At 34.2% G+C, this 27,563-nt stretch overlaps 1 protein-coding gene and 1 long non-coding RNA gene across 2 annotated transcripts; one reads left to right on the top strand and one right to left on the bottom strand.

Moving 5' to 3' along the window:
• Positions 1-2,023: 2,023 nt before the first annotated feature.
• On the bottom strand, positions 2,024-5,155 carry LOC149951482 (uncharacterized). The gene is made up of 3 exons (XR_016480046.1): positions 4,979-5,155; positions 3,845-3,980; positions 2,024-2,262 (listed from the first exon to the last, which is right to left on the bottom strand). It is a non-coding gene; the product is annotated as an uncharacterized LOC149951482 (long non-coding RNA).
• A 7,038-nt stretch (positions 5,156-12,193) lies between these two features.
• Positions 12,194-20,766, top strand: LOC149951481 (organic cation transporter protein-like). The gene is made up of 10 exons (XM_090170038.1): positions 12,194-12,290; positions 12,959-13,346; positions 13,534-13,637; positions 13,699-13,853; positions 13,922-14,090; positions 15,283-15,427; positions 15,490-15,584; positions 16,938-17,149; positions 19,523-19,847; positions 20,613-20,766. Exons 2-10 carry the CDS (start codon positions 13,011-13,013, stop codon positions 20,692-20,694), a joined length of 1,623 nt encoding a protein of 540 aa, XP_090026164.1. The 5' UTR covers positions 12,194-12,290; positions 12,959-13,010; the 3' UTR covers positions 20,695-20,766.
• The last annotated feature ends 6,797 nt before the right edge of the window (positions 20,767-27,563 follow it).

Below are 27,563 nucleotides of genomic sequence, written 5' to 3'. Positions count from 1 at the left end.
GTGATTAAAGTAAAAATCTGCTTCCTATGATTATGAAGGTTTCGTTATTTGGAATACGTGTATTTTGCTGTGTCTCTTGTCGCTATTTTCATATGGAAAAAGCTCAAACTTTTTAAAAGTGAGTGATTTCCAATTTAGTCCCCCCCACCATAGTCCCCCCCCCCGATTAGAAAACCCTGGACGTACACGCGTACTCCTTTGCATTTTAATATTTTATCAGTTTCCTGTTACAGTTTCAAGGCTCAAATTTAAGGAAAGGGTTTTAAAATATATACATTTCCATCTGATGAATATGAATATCAATTTGTTAAAAGGAGAGGAAAATTGATGAAATGTAATAAAATATATTTGGCTTTTGAAAGTAATTGCAAAACATATATCTTAAAATCTAAAGAAATATCACCCCCCCCCCCCCATAAATTACCTTAAAACTGCTTTGATAAAACCATTTTTAATTAATATCTTTAAGGATCATCTCGAGAAATTAATAGCACTAGGGACGATTCTTCCGAGGAGAGGTATATTTTGGCTTGCCAACTTGTTAACTGCGCATTTCTCTCTGTAATTCTTAAGCCATCCGCTATCCATCTTTGGCGCTAGGAGTAGGGTGCTCAGGAAAAATGGAGTAAAATAGTTATCTATCCTTTTAAAAAATGTTCATAAACGTCGATTTTTGAAAACGTCGTTTCTTTAATATTGGTTCCCTCAAGACTCATATTTTGGCACTTAAGGGGGAAGACTATAGTAAAAACCTATTTTTCATTCAAACTGAACGTTTTAGTTTTAACAATTACACAATCGAATTATATTTTTATTAATAGGCTGAACCTTCCTCTAGTGCTTAAAATAATTTTGATAATTCTAATATTAATAGTTAACGAGATAAGGTCCTAACTATAGGGTAGTTTGCGCGCTTGCCCAACTTGTTTAGCTCCGGGGGTCCGAATTAAAACGTAATAATTAAATTACTTTGAAATTTAAAATTGTCAAAATTATTTTAAGCACTAAACAAGAGACTGTTCTACACATCAATATTAATTTTATAAGTTAAAACACAACAATAAAACAGTTCAGCTTGAAATAGCGCGAAACTAGACAATGGCTACTGTAGTCTTCCCCCTTAAAAGAGACTTAATTGAGAGTTTTTTATGGGTTACAATTTTCGGTTATAATAAGTCATTTAAGACTTCACATTAGTATCATATTTGAAGACCCATTTTTTGGGACTTGAAAGAGGCTTAATTGAGAGTTGATTATGGGTTACAATATTAGATAAAAATAAGAGTCCTTTAAGACTTCACTTTAGTCTCATATTTGAAGACTCATATTTGGGGACTTGAAAGAGACTTAATTGAGAGTTTACTATGGGTTAGAATTTTAGATTAAAATAAGAGTCATTTAAGAATACACTTAAGTCTCATATGGGACGAATCATTTCTGGGGACTTGAAAGATACATAATTGAGAGTTGCTCAGAAGTTACAATTTGAAGTTAAAATAAAAGTATTCGTAAATTCCATGTTAAACTTTCGACTGCATCCTCTTATCTAGCTATTTTTGTAGTGTTATCTAAAATGAGTTTCGCTCACGTGCGGCGCATTTAATATAAATATATGTAGATTTGTCCGAACAATACACCAAATATTTCATATTATCTACTGTACTATACTTTTAAATTATACTTTTATAATTATTTTGTAGTTAAGTCCAAACAACTGAACTCATCTTCATGAGTTCAACTATAATGGCCCCTTAAGATTAATATTAAACAGGTAATGGATTGCGACTTGAATCTTGAAGCTTGGTTACAAAATGGTCGTACGGGATTGGCTGGCTATATTTGGTTAAGCTAAACTTACTTGAAACCCTCACATACTTAGAATTAAAATAGGTCTTTTTTAAGATTTTATTTTCGAACCATAATTTTGGTAAGGGTTATATTGGCGAAAAATTGCGCAGTTTCTTATATTAAAAATATTTTTATTTAAAATGAATTTTTACAAATAAACCAAATGAAGACGGAATGTTGATGGCATTTTAGAAAAGTGGTTTCATCCTTCACTTTCGAACCGTCTCACACGGACGGAATGGAATCTTGCTTGCTTCATGGTCTACTAATTTTCGATCCACTTGTTTTTGACCTCGCTGATTAGGGAGGTTTAACCTCTATGGTATCCACCTCCGCCTCCGTGGTATCCGGGCTTCTGGTATCCGCCTCCACCTGCGCCTCCGTGGTATCCGCCTCCGCCTCCGTGATATCCGCCTGTAATTCATTCATTATAGGTTCATAAATTCATTCGTATTAAATTAATACTTTTATTTATTATATATTAATATATTAATATATTAATTAATTATAGGTTAAAAAACTTATTAAATATATGTTAGTAAATTAATAACTTTATTAATTAAAGATTAATATATTAATAAATTATAGGTTAATAAATTAATTAATTATATGTTAGTAAATCAATTAATTATAGGTGAGTAAATCAATTAATTATAGGTTAGTTAATTTATTAATTATTCGTTAGTAAATCAATTAATTATGACTTAGGCCTAAGGTGGTGCCTTGGGTATTAGCCTAGCTGATTATATATTTATTAATTAGTTAGAAATTCCTATATTAATTAGTTAGAAATTATTATCTTAATTAGTTAGAAATTATTATCTTAATTAGATTGAAATTATTATATTAATTCGTTAGAAATTATTATATTAATTATTTAGAAATTATTATATTAAGTAATACATAGTTTGCACCTAAGGGAGGGGCCTATGGTCTCCGTGGAAACCGGGAGGGGGAGTATAAAATTCGGACAATTTCGCGCGTAACTACTAAATAGGTAGCGACAAAACTTACGAAAATTAAATTTATGATTTCAAATTTTTAAATTAATATCGTGAAAGGCCCTAAACAAACCAAGTTAAGATGTGAAACTCGGGTTATTTAAATAAATTATCAAATGACGAATATCTACGAAAAGAAGTTGGCAAAGTTTATCAATTTAGGCCTTTGACAATTACCTTCGGTATCGAATAAAATGACAATTTTCGGTCTCCATTTCTAATTGAACTACTCGAACAAATATGAAAAAGGTCGTAAACCATTTTTAACGTGTAACTAAATTCTTAATCATTTGCAAATAATTAAAATCCGTAAACCGACGACTGAAACTGTTCACCCACGTATTTTACTAAGAAATCTACACCAGCAAAATGGCGGCATTGTACGGTTCATTCTTGCTCAAATTACATAATTATTCTTAGTGCATATACCTATACATGGAGCTGCGTCATTGATGACGTAGGGATGCAAACTATGTATTAACATTTAATGTATTAAGTAATTAACATGTAATATATTAATTAATTAAAATTTAATATATTAAGTATTTGACACTTAATATATTAAGTAATTGTCACTTAATATATTAAGAAATTAACGTGTAATATATTAAGTAATTAACATTTATTAAATTAAATACTTAACATTTAATACATTAAATACTTAACATTTAATATATTAAGTACTTAACATTTAATATATTAAGTAATTAACATTAAATATATTAAGTTATTAACATTTAATATATTAAGTTATTAACATTTAATAGAACTAGTTATTAACATTTAATATAATTAGTTATTAACATTTAATATAATTAGTTATTAACATTTAATATATTGAATAATTATAAATTTTACTATATTGGTTCATTATAGCTTAATAGATTATTTTTTATTTACTTTTTAATCTATTAGTTTGGTAAATAGTAGATTAACACATAAGTAATGAAATATAGATAATAAGTGTCAGTTAAAAGGGCTTATTATTTGTTTACCTCCTCTTTGTCCGCCGCCACCGCCGCCATAAGAGCCACCGCCCCTGCGACCACCACCTCCATAATATCCTCCTCCTCCGCCGCCCCGTTGACCAGAGCTAAGAGCCACAACGGCCAGCATCACTAACGCCAATATCTGAAAGATGGAAATGTTTATCGTCATTACACAGAGTGTATATTAATTCGTATATATTCAACGACTCGTTCTTAAAGGGACACAGTGTCGTTGGAAGAAAAGTCTGTATGCGCTTCTATTCCTGCCACATTATGCAAAGTTCGAACCTATCTCGAGGTGCTTTCCTCCTAGCTTAGTAAACGATGCTTTGTTCGAAGAAAATTCTGCTAAATCATGTATTGCTTATGCTTGGGGGAAACCTCCTGACGTAAAATTTACCGGAGTGCAGATTAGTCTCGGGGTGAAATGGGATTGGAAATTCCCCTCATAATTCCTACTCCAAACTTTTAGTGCCATCGATTTCAATAAATTGATCTAGTTGCTGCCAACATCTTGAACAATTATGAAAGACAACCAACCATAAGGGGATGAAAATAAGGGCTAAATGCTTCTCCAGGAAAACCTATTTAACTCCCAAATAGAGCTTGTAGGTTTGCAGACTGAGCTGTGACACTGAAATCTAATTGGGTTGGCTAATTATTTTCAACTTCTTCCGAATCAAATCGCTACAATAATCAGGGGTTTGTTCCTTTATATGGAATATAACCCGCAACGCGTTATTTACGGAATAGACAAATAATTGGAGGGAAATACCATCGCCACATACCACTGAGCAGCGTTGAAAATGTCAAATGCCATAGACACTTTGGTTCCGACAGAAAAGCACGGTTTTTATTAACTTTAATTTTAAACATTTACGTAACTTTCGATTTGTAAATCGTTCTAATGCAAATTTATTTTATTTTAATACGTAAACGTAACCCCAGAAATTAATTAAATTTTAATATCGTTTTAATAAATATTGCTCGAGGTTCGGTATTAATATTAATTGTTAAATGTTTGTTTAAGAATCATTGGTCGACGTTAGTATTAACGTCAACAAATTTCTTGTAGCAACCTGAACGAGTGAATATCTTAACCGCTGACCAAAGTTATCGAAACAAATAATTTCAACTTACCAAAATACTTTTATTCATCTTGGAGCAGAGAACGGATATCTATTATCGGATGAAATGTCCTTAATACTAAAACGCGTCGTTCCCAACCCTTTATATAATATCAGACGCGAATTGACGTAACGTGTTGCAATTTTAAAACTGGAGTTTACTAACATTCGAAGGCGCGTGCATGGCGGAATGCCTGCAAACATGTTTCGGATAAACCCTTTCTGGCCATTTGGGGGTCCGTCACGCTCCCGAAGATGTTCGTCGCTATGTTATGGTAGCGCGTGTTCTCACGAGCTACCACGACCTTTCCTTCAGTTGAGAGAGCCCTCGGGGCCAGTTTCGAATGGAGGGAACCAAGCCTTTTCGAATAGTCACTAGATTGAAACTCCTCCCCCTAATTCTTACGTCATATTGAAATTACGGCTTTCCTCTTGTTCCCTACACATTCTTAATTTTTATTGCGCAATTTGGCGTATGTAGTATTTATTTAAGTTTCGATGACGTTATAAGTAGCGCTTAAGGTAGTGATTAGTTTAAAGATCCTCCCCCTAATTTTCGTTGAGATTCGAATCTTACCTGGTGTTGGTTTTAAAGGTTTCCTTCTGTTCCCCATACATTTTCATTATTATTGCGCAATTTCGCTGTTAAATGTTAAATTATGGTTGCGCAATTTTGCGTACATATAGTTTGTATTTCCACGTAATTTTTTTAATTATTATTGCGAAATTTCGCGAGGGGTCGGACACTTGCTATTATTTTGTATGGGATTTCTGGATTTCGTAGAAATTTGGGCGGTTTTATCATTACTTTTTGAAGTGATTTTAGGATGGCAATGTTAATTTATCATAGAGAGAGCTAAAAGATTTTGCGATTTTAGACAAAGTAGATTTTGGTAAATGTCCAACCCCTCGCGATTTCGCGTAGGTAGTTTGAATTTCCGTGTTAAACTCTATAATTATTATTGCGGAATTTCGCGTACATAATTTGAATTTCCGCGTTACATTTTATAATTATTATTGCGCAATTTCGCGTACGTAGTTTGAATTTCCGAGTTAAATTTTATATTTATTATTGCGCAATTTCGCGTACGTAGTTTGAATTTCCGCGTTAAATTTTTGTTGGCAGCATTTCGGTTCCGGACTTACCGGTGATATTAGACATTAGCTACAAGCGGTAGAAAACCGGGTTTGAATCGGTTTAAAACAATTTAGACGGGTTCACACAACTCCTTCGAAACGTTTTTAATCAATTTGAATCGGTATCAAAGCAAAGTGTGAATTCAGTTATGGTTTCCCTATTCCATCCTGCGTTACCTAGGTATTCGAAATAAACTTTTAGGTTAATTCGAAACATTTCTTCATTTCAAACGGAATTATCTTATAAATAAACCAAAGTAGAACTATTAATTATCGAAATCTGAGGAAGGGAGTCGGAATTAAACTTAAAAAAACTAGGAACAAAAAACTTCTCGACCCGAAACTAGATGGCCCGCTTGGTTATTTTAAAGCAGCGCCACCTGTAGTGCCACGGTGTCCGATATTATTAAATATTAGCCACGTGGATAAACTAAACCCACGAACCTCAGAACCAAAATAAATAAATTTAAATCATGACCTAGTGGAAATTATCGGGAATAAAGTATATTTATTTTCCCATTACTTATTTTATTTATTTACAGAGATCGTGACTAAGGTTGCAAAAAGTATTTCTTTAAAAAAATAGATTAAGTCTCATTTGAAAATATTTTACAGTGTTTACTAGTTTAAACTTACACGCGAATTTTCAAGGACAATTTTATCAGTAAAATTTCTACATATAATTTGAAGATCGTGACTAACGTTTCCTTTTTAAGTACTCTACAAATTTAAATACATTTTAATTTAGGAAAACTTAAACACGAACGGAAAACGCGATCTTAGAACGCGAAAACATTATTACATTTCTTTAATATAAAAGCATGAAATTGGAAATCGCCTGAAAGATAATAATTAAAACAACTTAATAATATTCTAATAGCTATTTTCTAATGAATTTTAAAATAAAAAGTTGATCATTTAATATATTCATATTATCTCTGCTATTTTTAGATGTTCATATTTTCTCTGCTATATTAGAGGTTCATATTTTCTCTGCTATTTTAGATGATAATATTTTATCTGCTATTTTTAGATGTTCATATTTTCTTTGCTATTTTAGATATTCATATTTTCTCTGCTTTTTTAGATGTTCATATTTTCTCTGCTATTTTAGATCATGGGCCAATAAAAGATAGTCATCCAGGACATGACTCTCGTATTACCTCGCGTACGACGCTACCGTTTCTCTCGAGAAACGAGGACCTATGTGATAGGGGGTTGAAAAGGGGGCTGAAACGGAACCCGTAACATTTTTTTAAGCTACGGCTGCGCCATCTGAGAGTAGCTGAAAAATATAAATGGCGGCAGTAATTTGTCGCTTGGCGCTTTGCAAATATTTGTCTCTGGTTTTTGTCTTTTTGATTTTGGTGGAGTATTTTCACTAATAATTTGAATACAATGTTATTAACAATAACCACTCTGAAAAGTAAATTTTACCATTTAATTCTTAAACTTACGAGGAGACTACCCGAGGTGATAACCACCGATTTTGTTGAAACTAGTTGGGTATGTAGACCTTATGGTAACATGAAATTATGACTATATTGGAAATCACTCACTTTTAAAAAGTTTGAGCTTTTTCCATATGAAAATAGCGAAAAGAGACACAGCAAAATACACGTATTCCAAATAACGAAACCTTCATAATCATAGGAAGCAAATTTTTACTTTAATAACCTTATATCTGGCCCTTTGTTTCAAAACAGTCGTCTGCTACGGTGTCGTCACTAGTTTGAATAAATAAATAAGGACATAGTTATTGTAAAGTAATTATCATGCATTTTTATTTGTATTTAATTACTATGTAAGCGAGTTTTACTTTCATTTAATTTATAAATTGTCTGTTAGTTTGCATTTTATAAGATTTTAAAATGAAGTGGCACTTGTTTTTCTTGTTATTTTTAGGGCTTGATCAGTAGCGGCGCCAGGATTTTTGGGGAGTTAGGCCAACCATTTGGAGGCCCCCCCAAAATTATGGAGCCCCCCCCCCACCCACCACAATTTTTTCAAATCCGTCCACGTGGATTATTTAATTTATTTAAGCAAGTTGTGCAATTTTTGGGTAAAATGGGTACGCGACGAAAAATTAGAGTTAATTATGAATTTAAACATTACTAAAATCTGAGTGTGTGTGTTGATCCTTTTTTTGTGTACCGATAACACTTAACAAATGAGTGGTTATTTACTTATTTCTACCACTGAATTCCAGTCTATCAATTTACATTCATTCCTTCAGTACTTCGCATGTACATCCCTTACATCAGAAGTTACAACTTTACGAAAATGAATGTACGTAGGTACAATAAGTTAAGTAAGTTTAAGAACCATTAATTTGTAAGGATAAAATTAAAGATACAATTTCTATATAGTAGCGCTCGCGAAAAATTAAAACTAAAAAATAAACTACTGTCAAAGAAAAGTTACTGGTACCTTTAAAAGGAATAAAAACAGCAGTGTCGTTAAGCCAATCACTCGCATTGAATATTGGAAAATTAATAATAATAATAATAATCAGCTAGGCTAATACCCAAATAAGTTATTTCGCAAACAAATTACAGAATATTTTTATATTAAATAATTTGGAGGCCCATATATTAAATTTTGGAGGCCTCTTAAGACGACTTTTGGAGGCCCCTACCAAAATTTCAAGTAGGCCCAGGCCTACCCAGGCCAATTGCTGGCGCCGCTACTGGGCTTGATATTGCTTAAAACTTGTTGTACTATGCTACCCAATAAATTAACTCCAGTTTACTATTATACTGAAAACTATATATATTATATTTATAATATTTTCACATTAAATTAGAGTTTGAATCATGACTAACAAGATGCTAGTCTGGGGTTTGTGACTTGGGTATTAGATTAGCTGATTATTATTTTTATTATTATTAGAATAAAAATCCTGATCAGTTCTTATCTTTTTCTGGATATTACTGGAAAACATAACACTCCCCTTATATAGTTACAGTGCAGTCTCTCTCACATCTCAATACTAAATTAATCATCAAATTAGGGGCTATGTAGTTGATAATATTATTGATTAGGTAGATTACAAAACATTTATACTGATTTAATTGTGTATTTTCTTTGGTGAGTTGCCACAAATTAAATGGTCAACTTACAGGTGACATAATCCTTTGTAATTTAATATTTTATCAGTTTCCTGTTACAGTTTCAAGGCTCAAATTTAAGGAAAGGGTTTTAAAATATATACATTTCCATCTGATAAATATGAATATCAATTTGTGAAAAGGAGAGGAAAATTGATGAAATGTAATAAAATATATTGGCTTTTGAAAGTAATAGGCACTTAAATAAAACATCTTCCCAGAAATTGCCAAGAAGTAATATTTCCGACAGCCAGGACTCATAAGTTACTATTTATATAGTGCTTGTTACTTGGGCTGCTGTGTGCTCGTCGTTCCCCTTTAGGAGCTCTCTCCAAAGGGTTTGGCTCCTTACCTTCATAGGTAGGGTGTCGGCTGGAGTTGCTATAGCACCCATTCTAAATCCCACTGCTGTGTGCGAAGTGGCGGGCTGGTCGTCCCATTGTTGCGCCTTCTGCTGGGTTGAGCGGCTTGCGTCGAGGGTGCGACCATCAGTAGTGGGGTTCTGCTACCCATGCTGGTTTTGTCACCTGTCCGGGCTTGTGGACGCTGGCGTAGGGCATTCTGATGATAGGCCTCCGGTGGTGTGGTTCTCTTTACCGGTACACCGGGCTATAAATTCTGACAACATGTTGAAATATTAGAAAGCTGGAAACTTTTCTCGAACATAACATCAGTTTTTTCCTAAGCCTTAACATGCCAAAAAAGGTTACCTGGTTAAAAGGAAACACTTATTGCATACCGTACTGCAAAAGTAATACGTTTAGTTCTAAAGGAATTAGTTTTCATCTTTTTCCGAAAGATAATTTTATACGAAATGAATTAACTCTGCCTCCATGAGAATCCTTAAAATTTCCCGGTAATATAAAAATATTCCGTATAATTTTAATTATTTATACCATAAGAGCATGAATAATAATAATATTATCTTCTTATACTTAGTTTTAGTAACAATATATATTTTACCGTAAAATATATTATCGAAAATTAACATTAGTATGTTCCTTATACACGTGAGCAGACGCATTTCTTATCAGACGCAAAATTCTCATGAGAGCAAAAACGCGTCTCCAATTGGCTTAAATAGGACTTTTTGGCTAGCCATTCTAACCATTTAACCGACCGACCGGAAATAGTTCCTTCCCAGATGAATTTGGAGAGGGGAGTAAAAACCGAGTATCTTTTATTGAAGCGTCCATTGCAAAAAATATCTCTTAAAATCTAAAGAAATATCTGTACCTTTCTAGGTACCAACTAAATATTAAATAACATTTTAAATAATTAAAGTTAATACAATTGTTTAGTAATAATAATTTTCAATTAAATAAATACATCTCAACCAAATTGATTTATAAATAATACGTTTTTAAAAACCGAAAAGTTTTAACACTAGTTTAAGGCGACATCGCGGTCCGCCATTTTATTTTGGAATTTTGTAAATTTGTAACAGGGTTGCTAGCTCAGGAACTTCCCAGCCAATGAAAGCAGACTTATGTCAGAAATGAGTCTATGAAGGAAAGCCATCGGTATACTCTTATTTACTGCCGAGTAAACCTTGTAAAATATTTCAATTTTAAAGTGTTAATCAATTATTGTTGACAATAAGAATAATGCCGCTAGCCTCCCTAATGCTGAATCTTGGGCATGGAAAACCTTGAAAATAATTGTCTTTTTTCAAAAAGTTAACAAAAAGTTATATTTTTTCCTGCCTTCCAGTGTACTGTCGATTCCCATAGGAAAGCATGTTTGGCCCATAAATAACTCTGGCCGATAGGCCAGAGTTAATTACTTGATCAAAACGTTTTACGAATAATTTTGAGAGCTTTATCTATTGAATAAAAGTTAACCATCCCCGACCTCTAATTTCGTCCTTGTAAACCAACCTCATATGAGAAACAAAAAATTATATTATACGTAATCTTAACGTTGTACTTCTCTCATAATTGAATCTTCAAAAACGATATAAGTGATTATAACAGCATTACGCGAAAATATTTTTTTGAAAAAGACAATGAAAAGTGGATTCAGTCACGCCAGAGTTTAGGCTTATCGCAACTAAAATGACAACGGTAATTATTATATAGCTGGCATTGCTCGAAATTTTGGAGATTTCAGCAAATTAAAAATCGTAAGACTTCACATCTTTTCTCAATGGAAAACTTCGGCCATGACAAGGTGTAAACGGCAGGTCTGTTAAACGATTCCCATTGAAGGCTAGTTCCCACTTGGCGAATTTTCGAGACGAATAAAATTTTCGCGCAACGAAAAAAGACGTGTTTTATCGGTCGCTGGGGAAGCGGTTCTCACTTTAGCGCGAAAATTTAAAAACACTGAAAACAACTCGTGCGGCTTTTTAGTAATGTTTTAGGCCTAACGTAAAACATCAGTTCAAAATGAACCAAATGGATGTTCCGGTTGATAATTTCAATAAAATTAATTTAATTGTACTTCATGTCTTATTGGTTTATGCAATATACAATAAGTATATGTCCCCAAAAGATAGACGTTTTTGGGTTTCAGAAATATTTTAAATTACCTTTACTTCAGTATCTTGGTCAAGTTGGCTGAGCCGCTTTTCTAAAGACCTAGGCTTAATAATAATAATCATAATAATCAGCTAGGCTAATACCCAAGGCACCACCTTAGGCCTAAGTCATCAAGTGACGGACGGGAGCGGAAGAGATCGAGGGAACGCGTTTTGTGATTGGCTGAAGCTTTTTATCGCCAAGGTGTGGACGTCAAACAATAGAACATTCGCTAGATACCGCGGAGACGCGACTTCAGCGGCGAATTTTAAACAAATCGCGAATTGTATTTTCAGCGCGAAAATAGTTTTTTTCGCAAAGTGGGAACTAGGCTTGACAATGCTTTTAACGGTAAAAAAACGCATATATTCAGCGAATTCTAGTAACTGTCCATAATAATGAGTTAGCAGGATCGTGCCTATAAAAACTCCAACACGAAGCGGGAAACTTTCTTTATTTCGCAAACACTGTTTCGCGTTTAACCAAAAGTCACAGTTGCAGTTACGGTTTATCCTGGATTACCCAAACAGGACGTCTTATGCACGGTTTCAAACTGGTAAGTCTTCAAGATAACTTTGCCCTTTTTTTAAGGTCATGGACTCGCGGTGACTAAAAATAATGGTTTGAGTCTATTTGATCGATTCCCAAATGATCGAACGGGTCCCATTTGATCGAATTTAAATTTGATCGAATTGCATTTGATCGAACGAAATTTGATCGGAAGCTACTGTAGGGTAAAACTACTAGTTTTTGGGAGTAAATCGAAAAGGCAACGGTGCATACGCGCCTACGGCGCGCGTACATCAACCTAACCTAACCTAACCTGACCCTATTTATATATATCAAAAACAACGGGCCGTTATCGTCGATGTCATAAAAAATTCCATCATATAGTGTATAAAGTAAAAATCTCTTCATCTTTGTGGGTTAATACAGTTAAAACAATGAATTATTCCATCATTATTCCTTCTGCACTTAAGCAATGAATTATTCCATCATTATTCCTTCTGCACATTCGGTAAAATAAAAACATACCAACTGGTACTATAAATACTTTTGAATTCGATCAAATAGTATTCGATCATTTGAAGGTTCGATCTTATGAAACAAATGACAAATGGGATTCGATCAAATGGAATTTCGATCAATTGCAACGCATAATGATCGACTGTCGATCACATATTTTTCGATCAAATGGACCAACTCCAAAATAATATCTTCCAGTTTCGATCCGACCAATTTTCTTACACCGGCCTAAAGAAACGCAGAACCGACCATGACAGAGGACACGGAGGACAAATCGGAGGCGACTCGTCTCAACGACGTCATTGGGGAGTTCGATTTTTATCAGAGGTTCGTCTTCGGCGTTTCGCTGATCGCTTTCTTTCTCAGCGGGTGGCAAGGGATTCAGGTGACCTTCTTGGCCCCTCCCGTTGATTTCTGGTGCCAAGAGCCCTACTCCAGCGCCCAGATGTACCAGATCTCCCCGAATGAAACTGATACACTGAGGTCGGGAAGAAATAACAAATTCCATTGCGAAAGTGTAGATGACGTGTCTTGTCAGTCGTGGAGTTATAGTCGCCATGTCTTCGAGTATACCATCACGGAGAAGGTAAAGTAAATTTGAATTGGAAATACTTCTGGGTTTGGTTTGGAGGCGGGTTTTTAGTCGGGCAAAAATACCGCGTCGATGATCATTAACGCACTAATATTGTATTAGGCCTAACAAATTTTTTTTGCGTCGATGTGTTTTTGCGACACTTTGAGGATTTCATGCTGAGTGTTTTTCTCCCGCACAGCTTAACTTGGTGTGCGATAGGTCTTGGTTGATCTCATTCGCCTCAACGTTGTACATGATTGGTGGATCTCTTGGAAATATTAGTCTCGGAATACTGGCCGATAGGTAAGAGAACATGATGACCATAAATCTTTATCTCGTCAAACTAACGATCTCATTCTTTAAGATTGGGAAGACGATTCGCGGTAACCGCTTTGTCGTTTCCTCACTTGATCGGTACCATTCTCATTATTTACTCTCCTAATTACTACATCTTCGCTATTGGTCAGTTCCTAAGTGGCCTCGCCGTTCTGGGTCTTGAAAGTTTGACGAACGTCTTGCGTAATATATCATTTATAAAATAATCACTGTTGAAACGAAATTTCCAATGTCAATTTACATTTTTCCAGTGATGGAAATAGTTGGTCAACGATTCCGATCCAGGATAAGTACCTGCTTGTCCTTCGCCTTCATCACGGGTCAAATGGGGGTCACAGGGTTCGCCTGGTTGTTCCGGGATTGGTTATACATTCATCTGATTATCATGGCTCTGTCAATTACCTTTTTCGTCTTGGTCTGGTAATTGCGATTGCATTATCCCCTTTAGTAATATTAGAAGTATATAATATACATCTCTTCGCGGCAGTTTTCAATGGACGTTATTTTCCGACCAAACAGCGGATTTTTACCTCAAAATTTACCGAGTGTATTTGTTCAACCAGAAGTAAATGAACTTCCCATGCTGGAGGCGTTTTCCTTATGAAGTTACATTTTGACCTCGAATTTGAAATTTTGCGCGCTCCTAGGCCGAAAAAAAAGGTTTTGGTTTTTATGAAACCATTTTTTATACATAGAAATAGCTATACCCACAATTCCCGAGCGCAATTTATCACTTCAAAAGACGGGGATGGAAATTAACTTAATTTTATTTGACTCGATTTTCTCATCATTTTCACAAGGAAAACGCCCTCCGATTCTTAGCGCTATTTCGATGATAACTCCGGTTCATTTACTTCTGGTTAAACCATATCTAACATAATCACTCATAACAGGAATGCTTATCGCGGCAGATTTTCGTCTCGATGTGGCTGACGGTTTTTGGGACGTCACTATGTGAACTTAACAAACAACAACGTGAGAGGGGAGCGCGCGCAGACGGGATTTTTTCTCTCGTAGGCGGGACCAAAGCCGTCAGAGTAATCTTAACATACGCGATACGCCAGCTTAAGCATTCCCAGTAGAGGTATGGATTCCTGATAAAACATATTTTCCCAATGTGATAATCTTAAGAAAGTTAGTATACAGGGTGTTTCAAAAGGCTATGCAAAATCAAGCAGCAGGGAAAAGCAAACATTAAGGTTTGGGTTCGTGTGATAGGTAAAAAAGTACTTTGTAAACAAATCGAGGTAACCAGCTTAAAAAAGTAAACTTAAACAGTATTTAAAGTCCTGCTGCTTGGTTTTGCGCTTGTTGCAGCCTACTTCCAGGGGGTAGTAGACCACACTTTAAAGCTCTCTGGCGCTCTTTTAACTCATCGTAGGAAAATGGGAAAAAAACAGGCTTACTTCTCAACTCACCCCTTAAAAATTTTTTAATAACATTTGAAACACCCTGTATACGGTAATTCAACCTTCTCTAGCACTATTTTTTCTTCCGAAACATGCAATGTAAATTCAAATCTAATGAGATGAATACTTTCTCTCTTAAGAGATTTTTATAGACTTCTGGTAGCATTAATTACTTTTATTAACGAATGAATATACTTCTGAAGGTTCCTAGTTGAATCTCCCGCTTGGCTGATCGTCAAGGACAAGACAGTAGCTGCCCGCGCCTCGGCTGAAGCCATCAACATTAGGAATGGAATAAACGAGAAGAACATGAAAGCCCGAATGATGATACTAGACGACATCTTTAGGGTAATTGATTTAATTTGTCTCTATTAGGGTCAGTATGTTATAGTTCGTTCGGTTATTTATAGAACCACAAACCAGGAGCCAAGAAAAGGTACACTGCCTTGGACCTCTTCAGGACTCCACGCATTAGAAGATGGACCATAGTACTACTTCTTTATTGGTATGGACATGAGCAGAACATAATTGATTGCATTACTTCAGGACCACTGTCCGGTACTAAGCTTGTTGTCTATTCAACATAAAGATTCTTACTTAAAATTTCCCGAGAAAACTGGCACAAACTGATTTGGGTAGATTTTCCGGCACCTAGGAGCAACAAACACAAGGAGAACGCAGCTAGCCTTTAAACACTCCAACGCAGTGGTGTGTACAAATTTCATTGGACGAACCTTTACGCTGATGACTTAGGCCTAGGGTGGTGCCTTGGGTATTAGCCTAGCTGATTATTATTATTATTATTATTATTATTATTAATTTCTGAATTTCCCCTTTCCAACGGCAGCAGACACTAAAGCGTCCAACCAATGAAAACTGTACACAAGAAAATGCGTGTGGGGTGCTGTGTTTGTTGCTCCTAGTCGGCACGAGCTTTAGAGTTGGTTCCCAGTTTGTTCTAGTGCATTCAAAATGGCATATTTCCGCATTTGCAACATTTTATCTTAAAGGGGGTACGAGGTGTTTGGACATTTCTTGGTAGTAATTGTGTGGCAGTTATTCAATTTCAAACCTCCAATTCACACTTACAAGGAGAATTGTATCCGAGGTGTTTCTTGCCGATTTTGTTCAAAGTCGGGCGTAATGTAGACCTATATGAGATATGAAATTTCCCAAACGGAGACGTTGCAACCGAAAATGTTTTTGACCACTTAAGACAAAAAAATCTCCATTTAAAAAAGCATGGGATTTTCTCGGTTGAAAAATCACGAAATGTGTAATTTGAACCACATTTACGTAAATTTCATCAATTTTGGATAAATTGGCACATTTTTGAGGTAAAATTGTAACAATTTACGGGTAAAATGAGGAAAAAATATTATTTGGTTTTAGGTGGTCAAAAACATTTTCGGTTTCCATGGCAAATTGAATTGGTCTCCTTTTGAGAAATTTCAAACCTCATTTAGGTCTACATTAAGCCCGACTTTAAACCAAATATGAAATAAACACCTCGGGTACTCTCCTTGTCAGTGAAATCTTGTATATTTAGTTGTACAGTGAAACATAATACTCCTTTTTAACCTGGTACCCGGACAATAAAAGTTTTAAGATTTCTTCCGCAACAAACCACTAAGCAGCGCTAAAAATGTTAAAAGCCAAAGGGGGGAGCGGTGAATATTGGAAACCTCCGGGGGCGACAGAAGTACTAGAGCTTATACTCCCTTTAAGCTAGACCTCTTGTTGATGAATGCTTCGTGGAGAAGACATGTTTTTATAGGATAATAGCTGTCCTTGATGCAATCTATTGTGGGTCTATCAATAGTGTCTTCGCGGACTAAAATCATAATGTTTAAAATAGGTTCGTAAGATCTGGAGCTCATTACGGGATATCCTTAAACATCCATCTCTTCGGGAAGAATCTCTTTTTAAACTATTTCCTGTCCACCGTCTTTGTGTACATAGCCATCATCGTCTGCATGTTTGGGATGCATTACATCGGACGCAAAGGAACCATGTTCTGGTTCATGATCTCTTTGGGCATCAGCTGCTTGATATATCCTTTAGCCAATGGTAAGTGGCTATTTAATTATACCCTTTTGCCACTTTATAAATATTCTAGTACAATTTGGAAAGGGAAATATTCTAGTACAATTTGGAAAGGGAAATATTCTAGTACAATTTGGAAAGGGAAATATTCTAGTACAATTTGGAAAGGGAAATATTCTAGTACAATTTGGAAAGGGAAATATTCTAGTACAATTTGGAAAGGGAAATATTCTAGTACAATTTGGAAAGGGAAATACTCTAATACAATTTTGAAAGGAAAATATTCTAGTTCAATTTTGAAAGGAAAATATTCTAGTTCAATTTGGAAAGGGAAATATTCTAGTTCAATTTGGAAAGGGAAATATTCTAGTACAATTTTGAAAGGGAAATATTATAGTACAATTTTGAAAGGGAAATATTATAGTACAATTTGGAAAGGGAAATATTCTAGTACAATTTGGAAAGGGAAATATTCTAGTACAATTTGGAAAGGGAAATATTCTAGTACCATTTGGAAAGGGAAATATTCTAGTACCATTTGGAAAGGGAAATATTCTAGTACAATTTGGAAAGGAAAATATTCTAGTACAATTTGGAATGGAAAATATTCTAGTACAATTTGGAAAGGGAAATATTCTAGTACCATTTGGAAAGGGAAATATTCTAGTACAATTTGGAAAGGGAAATATTCTAGTACAATTTGGAAAGGGAAATATTCTAGTACAATTTGGAAAGGGAAATATTCTAGTACAATTTGGAAAGGGAAATATTCTAGTACAATTTGGAAAGGGAAATATTCTAGTACAATTTGGAAAGGGAAATATTCTAGTACAATTTGGAAAGGGAAATATTCTAGTACAATTTGGAAAGGGAAATATTCTAGTACAATTTGGAAAGGAAAATATTCTAGTACAATTTGGAAAGGGAAATATTCTAGTACAATTTGGAAAGGAAAATATTCTAGTTCAATTTTGAAAGGAAAATATTCTAGTACAATTTGGAAAGGGAAATATTCTAGTACAATTTGGAAAGGGAAATATTCTAGTACAATTTGGAAAGGGAAATATTCTAGTACAATTTGGAAAGGGAAATATTCTAGTACAATTTGGAAAGGAAAATATTCTAGTACAATTTTGAAAGGAAAATATTCTAGTACAATTTGGAAAGGGAAATATTCTAGTACAATTTGGAAAGGGAAATATTCTAGTACAATTTGGAAAGGGAAATATTCTAGTACAATTTGGAAAGGGAAATATTCTAGTACAATTTGGAAAGGGAAATATTCTAGTACAATTTGGAAAGGAAAATATTCTAGTACAATTTGGAAAGGGAAATATTCTAGTACAATTTGGAAAGGAAAATATTCTAGTTCAATTTTGAAAGGAAAATATTCTAGTACAATTTGGAAAGGGAAATATTCTAGTACAATTTGGAAAGGGAAATATTCTAGTACAATTTGGAAAGGAAAATATTCTAGTACAATTTTGAAAGGAAAATATTCTAGTACAATTTGGAAAGGGAAATATTCTAGTACAATTTGGAAAGGGAAATATTCTAGTACAATTTGGAAAGGGAAATATTCTAGTACAATTTGGAAAGAGAAATATTCAGTACAATTTGGAAAGGGAAATATTCTAGTACAATTTGGAAAGGTAAATATTCTAGTACAATTTGGAAAGGTAAATATCCTAGTACAATTTGGAAAGGGAAATATTCTAGTACAATTTGGAAAGGGAAATATTCTAGTACAATTTGGAAAGGGAAATATTCTAGTACAATTTGGAAAGGGAATTATTCTAGTACAATTTGGAAAGTCAAATATTCTAGTTCATTTTTGAAAGGAAAATATTCTAGTACAATTTGGAAAGGGAAATATTCTAGTACAATTTGGAAAGTCAAATATTCTAGTACAATTTGGAAAGTCAAATATTCTAGTACAATTTGGAAAGGGAAATATTCTAGTACAATATGGAAAGGGAAATATTTTAGTTCAATTTGGAAAGGGAAATATTCTAGTACAATTTTGAAAGGAAAATATTCTTGTTCAATTTAGAAAGGAAAATATTCTAGTTCAATTTGGAAAGGGAACTATTCTAGTACAATTTTGGATACTTTCTAAACGGATATATTACTTCTGACTTTATTTAATTAGATTTTTTCCCTTTATACGGTTGCAATTGAGCGTTCTAACCAGGATGGAAACCGGTACAGAGTACCGGGGGCCCTTGCAGTTTGAACAATCGAGGTGTTCTTTTATCCCCAGAAAAGTATCGCTATTTCCACTAGTAACTGCTTTCTTAGGGACCGGAATTATTAATTTACCGGGGCCCTGGCTCGCTGTCGGTGGCCCCCGGTTCTAATATGTGTAGAGCTTGTAATATCGAAATTATTTTCCAGGAAACCCCACCGTGAGAATAATTTCCGTCATTTTGGGAAAGTTCTTCGCCGCTGGTTCCGTCACCGTGGCCAGGACATACACCTCCGAGATCCTGCCGACGGCTGTCCGGAGTGTAGGCACGGGTCTGGGTGGTCTCTTCGGGAGAATGGGTTCGGCCATGGCGCCATTCACCAAGGAATTGGGTGAAGTCACGTTCGAGTCTGTCCCCATGACTGTCTTCGCCATTCTGTCACTTATAAGCGGGGCGTTGGTTTCTTTACTTCCGGAAACCAAAGGGGAACCACTTCCGCAAAGCATCGAGGAAGCGGAAGGAATGGCACCACCGTAAGTTGCTCTTACCAAGAGGGAAAGGTCAGGAGTGGTGGTATAAATCTATTTCAACAAGTCACCAGCGTTTAAGCTAAGGAAGTTTCTTCTCTGACGTCAACACCCAGACCAGAGATCGGTGTCGACCCCTTTTTTGTCTACCCCCTTTATCCCGGTGGCCACGAACAAGGAGATATCCCGAGGTGTTTCTCCCCTATTTTGTTCAAACTGGGGGGTAAGCTCAGTAAGCTCCTAAAAGGAAAAATTTCAATGACCATTCATTTTGCCATGGCAACCAAAAATGTTTTTCACAACTCAAATTTAAACTTTCTCTACGTAAAATAGCATGTGAAAATCACTTGTATTAAACCCTAACGGTTTTACCGAATTTTATTGATTTTAGCCATATTTATCAATTTACCCAATTTTATAAATTTTACCCAATTGTTTTGCCAAAATTTTAATTTTTTAATTTTTTGAAAATTAAACTATCCCTTACAATCCGTGATTTTGCAATGCTATTTTACGTAGATAAAGTTTAAATTTGAGTTATGAAAACCATTTTTTTGTTGTCATGGCAAAACGAATGACCATTGAAACTTTTCCCTTTAGGAGCTTTCAAGGTACTCAACAACCGCATTTGAAAAAAAACGGGGATAAACAACTCGGGATGTCTCCTTGTCAGTGAGCCGTTGTATTTTTCTAGAAAACGACTCCTTACTTTTACTCCACGGTATATATTTTTAAATTTTCCAATTGAATAATTTGAAATTTGTTAATTAGGAAAAAATCCGAATCTGTGCCAACGCTAAAGAGTTTTTCCAGTTTGGTGAATATGGACACAATGGCGGAAAATCACATTTAAATGGTTTGCTGGTGACTGTTAATTTTCAGTATTGTATATGTAAATTGAAAAAATAAAATAAATTGATTTCAATCACTGCTTTAAAATAAATTTATTTCAATCACTGATTTAAAATAAATTGATTTCAATCACTGATTTAAAATAAATTTATTTCAATCACTGATTTAAAATAAATTGATTTCAATCACTGATTTAAAATAAATTGATTTCAATCACTGATTTAAAATAAATTGATTTCAATCACTGATTTAAAATAAATTGATTTCAATCACTGATTTAAAATAAAATGATTTCAATCACTTATTTAAAAAATTGTTTTCAATCACTGATTTAAAATAAATTGATTTCAATCACTTATTTTAAAAAAATCGATTCCAATCACTGATTTAAAATAAATTGATTTCCATCACTGCTTTAAAATAAATTGATTTCCATCACTGCTTTAAAATAAATTGATTTCAATCACTGCTTTAAAATAAATTGATTTCAATCACTGATTTAAAATAAATTGATTTCAATCACTGCTTTAAAATAAATTGATTTCAATCACTGATTTAAAATAAATTGATTTAAATCGCTGATTTAAAATAAATTGATTTCAATCACTTATTTAAAAAAATTGTTTTCAATCACTGATTTAAAATAAATTGATTTCAATCACTGATTTAAAACAAATTGGTTTAAATCACTGATTTGTCAGTTTGTATTATATGTTTCATAGTTTGCCATGGCAACCGAAAATGTGTTTGATCAAAAAAACATTGCTTTTCTTACATGGGAAAACAAAATTTGTGAATAAAATTTAAAAAAACTAATATTTTAAATTATTTAAATCTGAGTAAAACAAATTATACGCCACTAAAAACAATAAAAAATTAAGATATATGTTACTAAAAAAATTGTAGACCACTAAAAACCAGTTATCCGCCACTAAAACCAAGTTATAAACTATTAAAATATATACGCATTTACCCAAATTTAATCGCATTTACCCACATTTATTGGCATTAACCCACATTTAGGTCTGAAGTGGTGATTATTATTATTATTATTCGCATTTACCCAATTTTCTTCGAATTTACCCACAATTTTTCGCATTTACCCAAATGTTTTTTGGATTAACCCAAATGATTCGCATTTATCCAAATTTATTTGTATTTATCGAAATGTATTCAAACAATTTAGTAGATTTTACCCGATTTAATTGAGTTTGTTCAATTTAATTGAGTTTGTACAATTTAGTATCAATTAACCAACTTTACTTGATATTAGCGTAAATTACTTTCATTTATCTTAATTTATTCGTATTTACTATATTTTATCATACACAATTTTATGAGCTTTCGACGCCACTATTTGGGGTGAAGCAAAAAATATCCTGGTCTCAAGCGATATTATTTTAAATACAACTTTCACGCTTGCTTTGTTTCACTTAAAAATTAAATTGAAAGTCGCCTGATTACTTAGCCCGAAGAGAAAACGGAAATCAATGACTGCATTAGGAATCGTAGATGTCCAAATATCCACACCAATGAAAAATGTATTAACAAGAAACGAAAAACTTACCATTCACAAAGCACAGAAAGCCACTTGACTAAACGACAGCTCGTATATCAATAAATGACCGTAGACGTAATAGTTAGGGCTCTTTATAAATAAAAACAAACAAACCCAATTGATGAACTGCATTAAACATCTTTATCAGTCGAGAAAACGTTTAAAATAAATTACGAAGTAATGACGACCCAGTTAAAAACCAGACCAACATAAGTGTAAGAGCACGATGTATACACCTCGATATTTTCTTCATAAATGAACTATTATACTTAAAAAATCTAATACGCTAAACACACAAAATTTAGATAAAAATTTACGACTGAAAAAACGAAATAAATTACAAAAAACTACCCTTTAACCATCTTATCTACTGACTGCGCTAAAACCAGATTTGACCTTTAAATTTTCATACGCAAAAAATTTTGACTTTAAAAACTATTAAGCTGAGCTTATAATTTTCTTTTAATCGTAACGTGTATCGGTGGTTCTGTGGTAGAACACTCGCCTATCATGCAAGAGAACTCGGGTTCGAATCCCGCCCGATGCGATCGCAAATTGATACTAAGACGAATACCGTAAACAATTGGTGGAAACCCTGCCATTTCGACGTTGAGACGTTTATCGTAACCCTCAGCACTCGGTTCGTTCCAATAAACAATAAGAAGAAGTTGGAAAGATAACAACCAAACATACTAAACGCATACATAACTAACTCATCACCCACAACCGCCATAACACCAACTCAACATTCCTACACTACACATTAAAATTACAAAAAACAAACTTTCCTATAAAACTGAGTTTAAACCGTTGCGACGAGGACCGTTAACGAAAAAAAAAAAACCACCACACCCAACCCAACCGCAAAATCATCCGTTAACGCTCACCGTCACAGGATGGTTTTGCCTCCCTTTAAACTGCAAACACGGTTTTTGACTTTGCCCCGGTAACGCGTTTTGGACGCAGCACACAGACAGAGACACAGACAGACAGACAGTCACGGTGATTGTAATAGTCCCCTCGGAGAGGTAAAAAGACAAAATAATACTGTTCTAAGACCTGTAGAAAAAATGTTCTTTGATCTTCCAATTTTTAAATTATTAATCAGTTAATATATTCAGATAATGCTTAGATTTTATCTGATCAGATAAGATAAAGTGAGGGAAACATGGCGTTTTGGGGGTTTTTGGTAAGTTTTTAGAAGTTTTGGTCACTATTTTACGGTTTTTGTTCGGTTTTTGCCATTTTTGGGCTTTTGGCCTTTTTTAACGTGTTTGATCTGCGATTTTGGGGGTTTGGTAATATTTTTTAGGATTACGGTCGGTTTTTGCCATCTTGGGTGTTCCAATTTTTATACACATGTAGAATTGACCGATTTTAACTAGGATTTAGTTCGAACAAGTTTTGATTGGTGGGTCTTTCTACATTTTCACAAATTTTAAGGTTCTTCCATTTTTATTCATGGTAGCACTCGTCTTTTATGCTAATTATTCACATTTGTAAATGCGATTTTGCAATTTTTTACGAATTTGGTCGGTGTTGCCCAATTTGTGATTTTTAGACGATTTTTCCATTATGGGAGGTGTGGAATCCGAATTTGATCTTATTTTTCCAGTTCAGGAGTTTTGGCGATTTTCTTGCTACCGAGATTTTGGGGGTTAAGTTATTTTCCCGATTTTACGGGTTCTTGGCAATTTTTTGCGTGTTTGGTCGGTTTTGGGGATCTGTTTTTTTTTTTTTTTTTTCGGTGATTTGGTCAGTTTCCGTGATTTTTTCATAATCAGCTAAGCTAATACCCAAAGCAGGAACTTAACCATTTGGGGGTTCCTGGTGTTATTTTGCGATGTTAGTCAGTTTTCGCGATTTTGTAATTTTTCTACGAATTTGGTCGGTGTTGGCCATTTTGTGGGTTCTTGGATTTTTTGCGATTTTGGTCGGTGTAGGCCAATTTAGTTCGAAATACTTTTGATTGGTGGGCCTTTTCTACATTTAAAAAAAAAATATTTTAAATCGCAAAATAACGCCAAGAACCCCTAAAATTAACGGACAAAAGTCGTAAAAAAATTACAAATGCCATAAAATCACGAAATGCGACCCAAATCGAAAAAACACTGACTAAAACCACCAAAATAGTAAAATCCGACCAAAAACGAAACAAAATATTTGGTCGGTTTTTGCCATTTTGAGGTTCTTGGCGTTTTTGCGATTTTGGCCAGTTTTGAAAATTTTGGCATATTTTGGATATTTTTTAGATTTCGGGTGATTTTCCTCGGTTTTTGAAATCTTAGTCGATTTCAGGTGGCCGGGTTCCCATGCATAGGAGGGTGGTGGCAAGCCCTTTATGCAACGCGAGCCTACAGCTCACTACACTCACTATTATAATGCGAGATTTGGTCACCGGCCTGAGTTTCAATAGCAAAATCGTCTCCGAAGTTGTCATAAATATATTCTTGCAAAAACTAATCAGTTCTTAACCATAAACTATCTATAGTCATTCTAATAAACCCTAAAATTTTCATCCAAATAAACAAGTATCATATATATTTTCTGAAATAAAAGACTATTCCACTGGTTTGAAGAAGAGGCTGTAGTGAGGTCTACATAAAAACAATGAGTTAAGCCTTTGCAATGATTCGACCGACTTTAAGCCTTTGTTCGATAAGGGCCAAAAAAGGGAAAGCTTAGTTTCTATTTCTTTATCAGCCTTCGGAAAAAGAGAAGAGACATTGAGCTTGTAAGGCGGGGGGATTTGCCTCTAATAAGGGGCAAATCTAAGCTCCAATATTTAGCGCTGTTTGGTCGTTAACACCAGTCTATACAAGCCGGCTTTTAGAGGCCGCTCACCCCGACAATCTAAAATGCTCACTCTCCTAAGGTGGCTTAACTTACAAAGATAACGAGCCAAACAAGTTGATTACGCGTCAATGAACGTGTTAAAGGGTTTAGAAAATTAGGGGGAGTAATTGTGGAAGTAATTTCAAATCCCCATTTCAACCTCCGCTATAGATAATTTAACATTGAGCCTTGAGGAACTAATTGTGGTAATAATTTTAAATTCAAATACTTATTTCACACCCAGGTATATAAATTTTAAAATGGTGGGTTGGTAGATGTCGAGGAAATAGTCTCAATTTCAAATCCCCATTTCAACCTCCGCTATATAGATTTTAACAGTAAGGAAGTAATTGTGGGGGGAGGGTTAATCATTTTAAATTAAAATACTTATTTTACACCCAGGTAAACAAATTTGAAAATTGTGGGATAGTAAATGTGGGGCAATAATGTTCATTTCAAATCCCCATTTCTACCTCCGCTATATAGATTTTAACAGTAAGGAAGTAATTAGGGTGGGGGGGGGTAATAATTTTAATTTAAAATACTGATTTCATCATAGAGTTTGAAATGACGTTATTTACGCCATACAACATGAGCAAGGTTTCATTAATGAAAATATGCATCCGAAAACTGGTTACCCCGTTCTATCGGTTTACAAAGAATTCAGATTAATTTCAGGTTTAAACTATCTGTTTTGCATTTTTACCAGTTTAAACCGCTATGAAAATATCTGAACGTAAATACAGATATTATTAACTGATCTGATAATAAAGGAACGTAAATACAGATATTATTAACTGAGCTGATAATAAAGGAACGTAAATACAGATATCATTAACCAAACTCATAATATCTGAACGTAAATACAGCTTTATTATTCCATCTGATAATATCTGAACGTAAATACAGATATTATTAACCGATCTCTTAATATCTGAACATAAATACAGATATTATTAACTGATCTGATAATAAAGGAACGTAAATACAGATATTATTAACTGAGCTGATAATAAAGGAAGGTAAATACAGATATCATTAACCAAACTCATAATATCTGAACGTAAATACAGCTTTATTATTCCATCTGATAATATCTGAACGTAAATACAGATATTATTAACCGATCTCATAATATCTGAACGTAAATACAGATATTATTAACCGATCTCATAATATCTGAACGTAAATACAGATAATCTAATTATTATCATAATTATGGGCTCCGGTCAGAAAATGCATCTGTTATCTGATAATCGGTTGGTAGCACTAGTCACAATAACGTCGCAACGATTTCATAAACTTCCTTTTTAACCAATTATCTCGGGTAGTAAGGTAAAAAAATAAATTCCTGGAGTATCAATTTTTTATTTTTCAAGGCTAATTTTGAATCTCCATTAATTTTGAATATGAAGTAAAAAAATTCTGTAATAAGCGCCAAAACGGCTTATGAGGATGGTTATATATTTTTTCCCAGAACTTAATCCGATGCTTTAATTTTTATTTATGCCGAAAAATCTTTGCCTTAATCCGCCATTAAGGTGCGACCTGCTGATACGATTTAAAGTAAAGATTCCCAAAGGGGGGAGGGAATTCAATTGGATACTTCAGCCCTTTAAATACGCGCTACCAAGAAAATATTCAGGACAACCGAGAATATATAACAAAAACCTGTTCGCTTCATCATGCCCGGAAGAAAAACCACGCCCCATTGCCTTTGCCCGTGTCAACTTTTCCCCCTTTCTGCCGGTAAAGGGGGAAGACACTCCGATGCGATCGCGGTTAGTCTCCCGGGGATCATGAAAACAGAGGTTTTAGTTGAAGCTACATATTCTCCGTTAAACTTAATAAATTCTTGGTGCCCCTGGTATTTTTTTAAACGTAGATTAAAGGTTTTTACGTAGGGGTTTTTTTTTAATATTTTCCTCTACGTTAGTGGTTCGAAGTGGGCAGGATTTAATATCGCTGATAAATGTTATTCGCTCAAAAGAGTTTAATTTGAAAAGGCGGTTTTCAACGGGACTATTAAGATTATTATATTTAGGAGAATTGATTACTCAGGGATTTCAGACACGGATTAGCGTTTTCCAGATCTAAGATAAGTGTGATGAAATTTATTTCTGCTGTGGTGGAATATTTTATTACTAGTAGCATAAGTAACTTAATCTTAAATAAGTACAATGGACGGTATTGGTTGATGATAGTCTATCGCAAAATAATTAATCGGATATTTTCGGAATAGAAAACAAGTTAAATAATCAGCTAGGCTAATACCCAAGGTACCACCTTAGGCGAAGTTAGGCCTAAGTCATCAAGTGACTTTTAAAGCCATTAATACAGGTGGCCAGGTTACAACGCGTAGGAGGGAGGTGGCTAGCCCTCCATGCAAAATATGTTAAATCTCTGAAAAAAATATAATATATGAATTTTTGGACGTAGAATATGTGCATTTGACATAATATGGAAAACTTAAAATT

Source organism: Leiobunum rupestre, chromosome 3 (genome assembly GCF_980474605.1).
Source record: "Leiobunum rupestre chromosome 3, qqLeiRupe1.1.hap1, whole genome shotgun sequence".
Classification (NCBI taxonomy): Eukaryota; Metazoa; Arthropoda; class Arachnida; order Opiliones; family Sclerosomatidae; genus Leiobunum; species Leiobunum rupestre.
Note: the sequence above shows the minus strand (reverse complement) of the source record. Positions and strands in the feature narration are given on the sequence as shown.

Coding starts and splice junctions, on each gene's coding strand:
- LOC149951481 (XM_090170038.1), top strand. CDS start 13,011: ATGACAGAGGACACGGAGGACAAATCGGAGGCGACTCGTCTCAACGAC. Junction 13,854..13,921: donor AAGTTTGACGAACGTCTTGC/GTAATATATCAT, acceptor ACATTTTTCCAG/TGATGGAAATAGTTGGTCAA. Junction 15,585..16,937: donor ATAGTACTACTTCTTTATTG/GTATGGACATGA, acceptor TGTTTAAAATAG/GTTCGTAAGATCTGGAGCTC.